General features: G+C 56.9%; 2 protein-coding genes across 8 annotated transcripts in view; one reads left to right on the top strand and one right to left on the bottom strand.

The window, feature by feature from the left end:
- Positions 1-1,292: 1,292 nt before the first annotated feature.
- On the bottom strand, positions 1,293-4,505 carry LOC311164091 (protein C1orf43 homolog). The gene is made up of 7 exons (XM_084223394.1): positions 4,375-4,505; positions 3,798-3,899; positions 3,521-3,629; positions 3,299-3,352; positions 2,896-3,062; positions 2,737-2,795; positions 1,293-2,346 (listed from the first exon to the last, which is right to left on the bottom strand). The coding sequence occupies exons 1-7, from the start codon at positions 4,441-4,443 to the stop codon at positions 2,148-2,150; spliced, it is 759 nt and encodes a 252-aa protein (XP_084079520.1). The 5' UTR covers positions 4,444-4,505; the 3' UTR covers positions 1,293-2,147.
- A 111-nt stretch (positions 4,506-4,616) lies between these two features.
- UBAP2L (ubiquitin associated protein 2 like) overlaps positions 4,617-10,648 on the top strand; it is a 29,294-nt gene continuing 23,262 nt past the window's right edge. For 6 of the 7 annotated variants that reach the window (XM_084223011.1, XM_084223010.1, XM_084223007.1 and 3 more), the window contains exons 1-4: positions 4,617-4,652; positions 8,496-8,625; positions 9,197-9,274; positions 10,320-10,430. In XM_084223011.1, coding sequence (XP_084079137.1) covers positions 8,536-8,625; positions 9,197-9,274; positions 10,320-10,430 — 279 coding nt within the window. In that variant the 5' untranslated portion in view covers positions 4,617-4,652; positions 8,496-8,535. The other variant, XM_084223006.1, reaches the window with a different exon arrangement.

Genomic DNA, 10,648 nt, shown 5'->3' with positions numbered 1-10,648 from the left:
CCTGGTGAGGCATGCTGGCCGTGCTGCCATCTCCTGGCACAGCCATGGGCGAGATGAAGTGTGTAGGATCCAGGGCACCCAGGGTTGCAGGCGACATGTCTGGATCCCAGCCACGGGAATTGTGCTGGGCTGTATCTTCCCCCCACTGCTGCCCTGGGCTGTCCCATGCCTCACATGCAGCAGACACAGCCTGTCTTGCTCAACATATTTTATTCTCAGTCAGGAGCTGGGGGATGCCAGGCCAGTGCCACACACTGGGCTGAGCACTCAGAGCCGCTCCACATAGAAGGCTTTCTCCTGCTGGCGCAGCTCCTGCTGGTGCTGTAGGTGCTCATCCAGGACAAGCTGGCACAGGGCATCTCGGCGGATCTGCCAGGTACAGGGGCAGTGCTGAACCCCCGCATCCCCCTGGCTCATCAGAGCTGGGAGACATTGCTCCCCAGGACAAGGGGGGCACCCACCCGTGGCAGCAGAGGGCTGGGGGACCCCAGCTGTACCCAACCAATGCCCAGCCTCACCGCTGCCTGCTCCCTGTCTGCAAGGTGCAGCTCCAGCTCCACACACTTCTTCAGCCGTGACTCTGTGATCCACTGCAGCACCCCAAGGGACGATGCCCAGCACTGTGGGTTCTCCCTGGCCCCCTGCCCACTATTGAGACACAGGGTGGGCAGGTCAGGGATGCAGAGATGTTCCCCCCAGCCTTCCCTGTGCTAGGGCTCCTCCTCATTGCCCACAGATCCCCAGCAGTACTGGGGACTCAGCCCCCAGGGCGCTCTGCCAGCTCTACCTCCTCAGGAACCCTGCTCCAGCATTCCCATTCGCCTGGACCTGCAAACGAAGAGCAACGTTCATGTGGCCCGGGATTTAACCTGCACCCAGGCACACTGCAGCCCACTGTCTCCACCTGCTCCCAGGACAGCTTCCATCTTCCCAGCCCCTGCCCTGTCTGACCTCCTCCCACCGCAGTGAGGAGCTCTGGCTGTTCGGTACTGCCATGGTCAGCGCCACAGGGCCCCTGCAACGGCCGGCTGTTAATGGAACACCTGGGCAGTAACGGCATCCTGGTTACAGTAACAGCCTCCCAGATACTGTAATGGCGCTATCCTGGTTACCACCACGGCATGCCAGTTACTGCCACGGCATCTCAGCCACCACAGCAGTAACCGCAGCATCCTGGCTACCTTTAATGGCGTCCTGGTTACTTCGTAGCAGCTTCAGGAGGGACTCAGCCTGGGATCGGGGAGGGACGGGACCCTGCAGTCAGAGGCCAGTGGCACACATCCTACTTGAGCTAAACTGTCATTTTATTAAACAGTAATTAAAAAGTGCCGAGGTCTGTAGCCTCCACTCTGTGTTGCCCACGCCACAGTGTCGGGTGAGCTGCCGGCGCTGTCCTCAGCCTGGCAGGACGCAGACTCAAGGTGGGGGCCACGAGCTGTCAGCCCCAGGAGCTCGGCAGACGCTGGCATGCGAGGCGCTGGTGAGAGTGGGAGCAAACACCCCCTTGGCAGAACAGATGGGACATTTAACACCGCTCTGTCCACTCGAGATGTCCCCAAATGCCCGGGTGCAGGAGAATGAGTAGAAACCTCAGCCCAAAGCGGTAGCTTAGCCATGGTGCTAGGAACAGGCACCAAACTATTTCTACCCCATCCAGGGGCACAGGCAAGCTGGGCACAGAGGGCTGACAGCAGGAACAATGACGTCATGGGGAAAAGTGTTCACCCTTCAGAAAAAAACAGACAAGTGGCTCCAGTGCCCAAGACCCTCACGGACAGGACGGACAAACATCAGCTCCCGCCAGCTGCCGCAGGGAAGGACGGGCGGAGGGGAGCGCTGGCTGGGATCCATGTCTTTATAAATAAGCTCAAGCTCATGAGTTTATTCACAGGGTCCAAGACAATGCAGGACTGGAGAGTCATAAGCCCGTGGCAGAGAAGGCCGTGGGGCTGATCCCCATGGGCTCAGCAGCTCCAGAATGGGCTCCTGGTGAGGGCCAAACTCCAGCAGTTGGAATGGAGCCCCCGCTGAGTGATGACCTCCAAAGTGGGCTGCGGGGGATCTGAGAGGGCAGCTGGTTCCTCTCAGTGCTGCCTGCACTGCAGCCCAGACCCCCAGCATACCCACTGCACCAGGTCCCCACACGCTCACAGGGTGCTCTCCAGTGTGTTGTAGTTGTCCTTGAAACTCTTCAGCTCCAGGAAGTGTTTGGCACGTTTGCTCTTCTGGCTGGAAGGAAGGTAGGTGACCTGGATGGTAGTGGGGTTGGAGACTTCAGGGGACAGCGTGAGGTCTTTCACTGCTGACTGGTGCTGCCGCTGGCTGCTGCCACCCCTGGCCTTGGTGCTGTGGGCAGAGAAGAGGCACCATCACTGCTGCTGCTGCCCCAGAGCAGCTGCTCAGCCTGTGTGTGTGTCTGTCTGCCAACATGAAGCAAATCTGTTTTCGTGATGAGAACACTCACTGAGATCTTGGCATCTAAAGCTACTGGTTCAGTGCAAGTCCCTGACTCAAGGTGGCTGGGGACAAGGAAGAATAGTGACTGTGACTATGGAACAAACCCAAAAGTGCAGTAACGGATGGGCTGCAAGGAAGGAGTGAACCCAGAGGGACAGACAGGCACAGATAGGCCCTGTCTCAGATGACACCTATGCCCTAAACCCATCTCTGTTCACACCTTCCCACGAGCTGCTGGGGCCTAGGAACCCACCAGTGCATCTGGGCAGCAGCACTTACATGTTTGCTAGTTCATTCAAAGCTTCCTCATACTTCAGATATTCCGTTTTCCCAAAGACCTGGATACAACCAGAAAAGACCATGGAACATGCAGCTGAAGTCAGGGTGTGACTCAGTGCCAGGAGCAGGGCAGGGCACAGGAATGCCCCCAGCACTCACCCCAGTGCCATAGCGGGCGCTCTCGTAGCCATCCAGCAGGGTGTCAATCAAGGCTTTGCGGATGCCCTTGAAGGAGGCGCTGGAATTCCGCAGCTCCAGCAGGTAGGCACAGAAGTTCTTCCCTATTAAAGACTTTGGGTACCGAGCCTCTGCTTGGAAGGGGATTTCTGGAAAAAGGCACAACAGCTGAAGCACATGTAAAAATGCTTGTGCTCATCCCTATGGCCTGGATAAATCTCCATCTATGTCCACTGCCCCAGCACAAGGGGTGAGCCAACCCTCAGGCCACCAGTAGGAGAAGTGACTGCTACTCCCCTGTGTGCACCTGCTGGGGGCTGCTGGCACCCTCATTCAGGGTCCTTCTGAACCCTTCTGCTCCCACTCTTGCCCTAGGCTCCCTTACCTGATGTCCTGATTGCATCCAGTGCCTTCATCCTGTACAGGTAGTTATAGCAGCCTGGTAAAGGGAAAGCACAAACTGAGATCTCTGCAAGCCTTGGAGGGAAATGGGGAAAAGGAAAACAGGAGAAGAGACACTATCTCATGTGACACGCCACCAACAGGAGCAGTCAGAAGTGTGGCTTGGCCCCAGGGAACAGTGCAGGACAGAGTTCTGGCACAGTACCTGGTGTCTCCAGCTGCAGGAGCCGGCCGTCATCCTCTGCCAGCAGCCGTGGCTCGTACTTGATGTCCTGCACCCTTGACAGTCGAATATCAATCTCTTCCTTTAAATCCTGTACAGCAGCAAAAAAGCATTTACAGACCGCTGCCTTTGTTTGTGGGATCAAAGGGATAAGAACAGCCGTAGGTGCACCCTCCCCACTGCCTCTCACCACTCTGAGGCAGCAGCTCCTGCGCGTCCCTTCAGGCATGGACGGGTGCAGGGAATGCAGAATACCCACCTTGGGTGCGTGCTGTCCCACAGGCACGTGGGGGCCGCGGCGGGACTTCATGGCGAAGCGCATGATCTGGCGTTTCACGAAGATGAAGAGCAGCACAAAGACCTGCGGAGCACCAGCGGGGCGGGGGTCAGGCGTGTGCCAGGGGAGAGGTCTCACAGCCAGCCCGTGCCCACCCTCTGGCTCCCGCTTGGCAGCCCCTCCGCCCCCGGCGAGCACAGAGCTCCCAGTTCAGCCCACTGGGAGCTCCGGGGACACTCGGGTCAGCCCCACGCCCCCCGACCTCCATAGAGGCTGCCGCTCACGGCGCCTCCCCGTTCCACCGACCCCACGAGCCCACGGGCGTTCCAGCCCCACGAGGGCCCCGAGCCCGACTCCGAGGGGCTCCCCACAGACAGTCCGGGACATATCTCATGGGATCCTTATCGCCCCCTCGGGCCCGGGCCCACGGCGTCTCCACGGACGCGCCAGGATCAGCCTCGCGGGGGCTCCACGGACTCGCGTGGTGCGGCTCCGCGGCGCTCTAGGCCGCACAGACGCGCCAGCCCGACCCGTCCCGTCCGGTCCCGCCGGCCCTCACCAGGCTGCCGTAAGCCATGACCAGCACCACGTTGACCCCCGAGAGCCAGTTGCTGCCGGCCCCCGCCATGCCCGGCCCGGCCCGCGGCCGCACAACATGGCGGCCACAAAGCCGCCCTGCGCGCCCACCACGTGACCGGAGGAGCCTCGATCACGTGACCCGTACGGGGCCGCCGCAGCGGCCCCGCGTACGTCACGTGCTCGGCGTGGGCAGCCCCGCCCCGCGCGGTCACGTGCCGGGGGCGGGGTCGGGGGAGTTGTCAGTGCGGGCGGACCCAGGTAAAGTTGCGGCGGCGGCGGCGGCGGCGGCTCCGGTACCGCGCGGCCCCCGAACCCGCCCCCACCGGCTCCCGCCGCCGCCCCCTGCCTGCCCGGCCTCGCCGCCTCCCGCCCACCCGGCCCAGCTGCGTCCGGTGCCCCGGGGGCGGCTCTGAGCCCCGCCGCCGGCGCCGCTGGGCCCCGCGCGGCCTAGTGGGCCGGGCCGTAGCCGGGGGCTGGCGTAGCGCGCGGCCGCCGCAGGTGAGGCAGGCGGGCGGGCCGGGTGCGGGTGGGGGGGGTGAAATGGCGGCCGCGGCCATGAGGGCGGAAGCGGCCCGAACTCGCCCGCCTCTCCGTTGCGGGCCCGGCCTGGCGCCGCCGCGGGGGCTCCCGCCCGGTCCCGCTGGCGCCCTCCGCTTCGGTCCGGTTCGTTGCCTCGTTGTGAGCCTCGGGCTGGGCCGCGGGGTCGGGCGGCTCCGACCTTGCCGCGCTCTCGGGGCCCGCCCGTCCCCGCCGCTGCCGGCGGTAACAATGGGAGCCGTGCTCCCGCCCTGCCGGGCTCCTTGCGGGCCGCCAGGCCCGCTGCTGCCACCGCTCCTCGGTGGCGCCCCGTGGGCCGTGGCACGGCTGCTTCCGCTGCCCACGTGAAATTCCCGGGCAGCAGCGGTTCGGGGGTCCTGGAGGAGCCCCGGCCCGCGAGTGCCGCCCTGCTCCACGTCCCTCCATCCCGGTCGGGGGGCTCTCCCTGCGCCCTCCGGCCCGGAAGTCTCCCGAGCAAAGCGCTGCCTGTCGATTCCCAGTTGGGGTCTTTGATGGCATATCCGGGAGCATCTCCCTAAAAGCTCATGCTTTGCATACATGGAATGATTCGGTTTGCGGCCACCATGTCTTTGCTCTGGGGAATACTTCTCGTATTGATAACCCTTTTTTGGGTCCTCTTTCTGCCCCATGTTGCAGGAAAAGCTTTGCCTTCTCTGGCCCTTTCCTTTTGGGCTTTGGAGCTTTTTTGCACATGTTATTAAGCTTTGTCAGAATGGGATGAAAATACCATTTTTCTGTATTAACACATCAGGAAACTGGAACTGGGATGTGCCAGGGCAAGCAGCAGCCAGCAGGTCTGGCACCGCCATGGGACCTACAGATCCTGGTTCTGAAACTGTAACTTATCTCGTTTCTAATAAAATGAACAGTTTGTTACATTTTTGTATCCCCTCATTTTCTGGAGACTCCGCACTTTCCTTGTGTAGTTGAGACTCTCCTCTTTAGGCCTGGTGGGAAGGCAGGTCTGAGAAGGAAAGGGGGTAACAGCAAATGTCTCATCTGTTGCAGTGTCTTTGAGAAGTGTTCTGTAACCTGTAACTGTGAAACTCCTTTGTTTTCCCCGAGCCCTGGAGTGCAGAGCTGTTGGCCTAAGGTGTGAGCCCTGCTCCAGTGTGGCCTGGCCACCACTCCCTTGGGCTGGAGCTGCTCTTTCAACTCTTGGTGCATGGGTGCAGGTTTGCTCTTTCAAGAGAAGAGAAAGGAATGCTTTTGATGAGAACAGCTTTGGTCTGGGAAGCTTTCTTGCAGCTGTGGGGCAGTGCAGGCACTGGGGTTCTGTGGGTTACTGCTGCCACTGAGCTGATCCCCAGTGAGGAATGAGTTCCCAGTAGCCAAGTCCTGGTTCCCCAGGGCTGCTCTGGGGTCTGCATGGGGACACCTCCTCACCTGACAGCCTCACCAGAGTCAGGTTCTGGCTGAGGTTTTTACCGTAGATGGTTTTTTAATGGGTTTTCAGCTCATGAAAGGACAAACTCTTGTGTTGCTGGTGGCAGGGTGGAGCATGGCAGCTGCTGAGCAATGCCTGGGCTGCACAAGGTTTGGGCTCAGTCTGCTGCACCTGCAGCCCAGGGAAGCTGCAGGTTGGGTTTCTGTGGATGTGTGGAATCTGGGCCTGTGGTTCTGCTGCTGGGTTGGTTTAATACAACAAATTGTGTGTGAAACTTACAACTGGAAGAAAGCGAAAATACATCTATACCATGGGCACTGAGCCTGCACAGAGGGAATGGCTGGGGATAGAAGGCTTTTTCTGCTCTGCCTTGGCAGAAGTGCAGGCTTGCTGCTCTTCCCCTGTACCTCTGTGCCTCCTGGTAGCTTGGATTGTTTCCTCATAAGGGACCCTGGCACTGTATGGCTGTAAAACTGTGGTGTTAAATTGCCCTGAGGCACGGGTGGCTGTGAAGGTGGGAATTTGGAGTTTTGTGAGGAGCTTCAGGAGCAATTGCACAGAAATTTGCCTGCAGAGAAAGGCCAGGCACTGGTGGGAGCAGCTGTGGGGGATGTAGAGGCAATGTTAGGGTCTCCCTGCTCTCAGGAGGGATTTCTCACCCAGTCCAGTACTTGCAAACTTCAACAAGAGATTCCCCAGCTTTTCCTGCACTATTTGCTAATGCTGCTTCTGAGCTCCCTCCTTGGCACACTGTTTTTCCCTGTGCTGCCCTGCTCATGGACAGCAGTGTTTCAGATCAGATCCTGTGCTGATTGTCTTGCTAAGCTCCCTGCTTCTGTACTCTGTGGCTCCTTCCCATGTCCCTTGTGTCTGCCTGGGGCACAGCAGCAGATCCTGCTGCTTTGGGGGAAGGCTTTGCAGTCTTAGTAATGAAATACAAAAATGTGAATTCCATGATTATTGAAATTTCGGGGGCTTAGAAGCTGTGAGTCCTGTCAAGTGCTGTGGGATGTCTCTCACATCCTTTTTGCCTGAAAAGCACTAGAGAGGGTAAAACCTCAGTGCTAAACCCTTTCCAACACCCCCTGCCCTGAGGCCCAGTGTGAGGTTAGAAAACTCTGCTTGCTTTGGACACTCAAACTTTTCTTCTTGGGATTTTTTGCCTCAAGCAGTGTTATCTAACAGTGTTACTGGCTGTTATTCCTTGCAGATATCTTATTCACTTTTTTAGTATGTTTGTGATCGAGAATATTAGGAAAAAATTTGGTTTTCCAGTTCAAGGGAATAATTTAAAAAAGCAAAAATAGGCACTTCTGCAAGGGCAGGTTTTCCTTAAAACAAAAATCCCACAGACATGTAGCACCACTTATTGCTGGAGCGTTTTTCCTTCCCCTGTTCTGCTTTAAAGGCAAGAAAGGAGAAGGGGAAGTAGCTGATGTGTCTGAGGCTCTGAGATGCTCTGTCCTTCAAGTGATGTTTTTTTGAAGCTTTTTTCAAGCCTTCCTGCTCCATTTGATGGCCACAGCCTCAGCTTGGGTACATGGCAGGTCTGTGCCCACTCACACATGTTCCAACAAGAAGTTGTTAAACTCTTTGCCTCAAGTCCAGGGAATGGCTTCAAATTGAAGGATGGTTAATCTAGATTACCTGAGAAAGGTTTTTTACAGTGAGGGTGGTGAGGATCTGGTGCAGCTTGCCCAGAGAAGCTGTGGCTGCCCCACCTCTGGAAGCACTCAAGGCCAGGTTGGATGGGGCTTGGAGCTACCTGGGCTGTTGGAAGGTGTCTCTGCCAATGGCAGGGGAGTAGAACTGAATGAGCTTCAAGGTCCTTTCCAACCCAAAGCAGTCTGTGAGTCTGATTTTTCTTTGGCTCCTGGTGCCTGATTGCTTTCACCTGGATGCAGGTGATATTCCATCTGGAGCACTCTGCTATGGTATCCAGAGAGAAACCTCCAGAAGTACAAGTGGCCATTTTGTGTTGGGTGCACATGGTGATGGCAGCCTGGCCCACTGTGGTTTTGGAGAAGTGGTGGGGAGGGTGGGTACCTACAGCAGCCATTCTGGCTGTGTTACCTTTGTGATTGTTCACTCTCGGTGCTGTCTTTTGTTTGTGGTATCTAACAGTCGGTTCTCTCTTCTCCCCTGCCCCACCACAGAGTTGAACCTTGTAAATACTGTTATTTGTATATACTGTAAATGATGACATCGGTGGGCACTACCCGAGCCCGGGGCAGCTGGGAGCAGACACAGACACAGAGCCAGACGCAGCACAAGCAGCGGCCGCAGGTAAGGGCACTGTCCAGAGAGACCAGTGGAGACCTGGCTGGTCAGTGCTGACAGCTGGGCTGGCCTAAAGAGCTCCCCCTGTGTCACAAGGTGCTGCTGCCAGGGTCAGGGTAATGGGGCAGCTCTTGGCACTGGGGTTCCCGTGTCTGTCTCCAAGTGGGAGCTGCTGCTGAGATTTGGTTTTATTTATGTTTGTCCATTCCTCGCACGCTTTAAGGAATGCAAGTGGCTGAGAAGCCACCTGCAGTGGGTCTTGGTGGTGTGGTGGTGGTAGGGTCTGCCCCAAAACAGATGTGGTTTGGGTGGCTGCTGCTCATCTGGTGCCATGAGGCCAACAGATATATCCCTTCAACAGTATATCCCTTTCCTCCAGACTCCTCTTCTTGCTCCTTTTTCTCCTCATTTTCTCCCTGGAGTTTTCCTTCTCTGACCCTTGTTTATGCCTTGTTTTTGCCATACTGATTCCTTTCCAGGGTTTCCAGAGAACCTGGGGTAGCAGAATGGCCTTTGGAGGATGGTTTGGAAATGCACCACTCTGACAATGTGCTCTGTCTCTCCCTGATTTCTTTAGGCTACTGCAGAACAGATTCGACTTGCACAGATGATTTCGGACCACAACGATGCTGACTTTGAGGAGAAGGTGAAACAAGTGAGTGTGGAAAACGAAGGTGAACTCTGACAGGAAGCTGAGATCAGCACTGGGAGTACTGTGAATGCTGGGGGGGTGGGAGGGACACACCTGGCTGCTCCCTGAATTTCCTTGGACTGCCTTTATAAAGTCGTATCATAAAGCGTGGTTTGGGTCAGTAGGGACGTTAAAGGGTATCCAGTTCCACCCCTGTGCTGTGGTGATATCTTCCACTATCCCAAGGTGTTCCAACACTGCCAGGGCCTCACCACCATCACAGGGAAGAATTTCTTCTCAATAGCCTGTATAACTGCCCTCTGGCAATGAAAAGCCGTTCCCCTGTCCTGTCACCCCAGGCCCTTGTCCAAAGTCCCTTTCTGGCTCTCTTTGAGCCTCTTTAGGCCCTGGAAGGGGCTCTGAGGTCTCCCTGGGGCTTTTACTTCTGCAGGCTCAACTCTCCCAGCCTGTGTCCAGAGCAGAGGGGCTGCAGCCCCTGGATCATCTCTGTGGCCTCCCTGGACTCACTGCAGCAGCTCCTTGTCCTCCCTGTGCTGGGGTCCCAGAGCTGGAGGCAGCTCTGCAGGGGGATGTCAGCAGAGCAGAGGGGCAGAATCCCCTGCTGTGGGTGAGCCTAGGACAGTGTTGGCTTTCTGGGCTCCCAGTGCATGTGGCCAGGTGATCTTAACTCAAACCCCCAAGTCCTTCTCCTCAGGGCTGCTCTCCATCCATTCTCCCCCAGCCTGTGTTTGTGTTTGGCATTGCCTTGATGTGGGTGCAGCAACTTCTGTGGTGCTGAACTTTCAGTTTGTTTCTCCAAGTAACAGTGTTATCCTAAGAAAAGGAGGTTGTAGTGAAAGGAGGGTCGTGGTAAAACAATGGTAGCTCAAAACTTCTTGTTGAGGAACACAGTTAAGGTGAGAAGGCTGGGGAGATTCCCTAGCCCTTCAATTTTTGTTGAAAGGTTTCTGGTTTGGGATTCAACTTGCTTTCCTCCTGAGAGACCCGTAGAGATTTTGGTGCCGTCTTGGTTTGGAACATGCTGACCATGGTGTTGTTTTCTCTACAGCTGATTGACATCACAGGCAAGAACCAGGATGAGTGTGTGATTGCTCTGCATGACTGCAATGGGGATGTCAACAGAGCCATCAATGTGCTGCTGGAGGGCAATCCTGACACGGTAGGGCTGGGTCCTGAAAATCTGCTGAGGCCTAGTTCAGTCTAACTGCCTGTTTGCAGGTGAGGCATCCAGTGATGTCCAGATAAGGACAGCCACTGTGACTGAGTAGTTCCACAGGAGCATGCACAGTGTGGCTGTGACCTGGATGCTGAATGCTGCTCTCTGTGGGCTGTGAGAATGGCCCTAGGTTTGAAGGAATAGAGGAGAAAAGGCCAGAA

This window comes from Fringilla coelebs, assembly GCF_963513975.1.
Source record: "Fringilla coelebs genome assembly, chromosome: 29".
NCBI classification, from domain to species: Eukaryota; Metazoa; Chordata; class Aves; order Passeriformes; family Fringillidae; genus Fringilla; species Fringilla coelebs.
The sequence above is the reverse complement of the archived record's forward strand: the minus strand, read 5'-3'. Positions and strand labels throughout refer to the sequence as shown.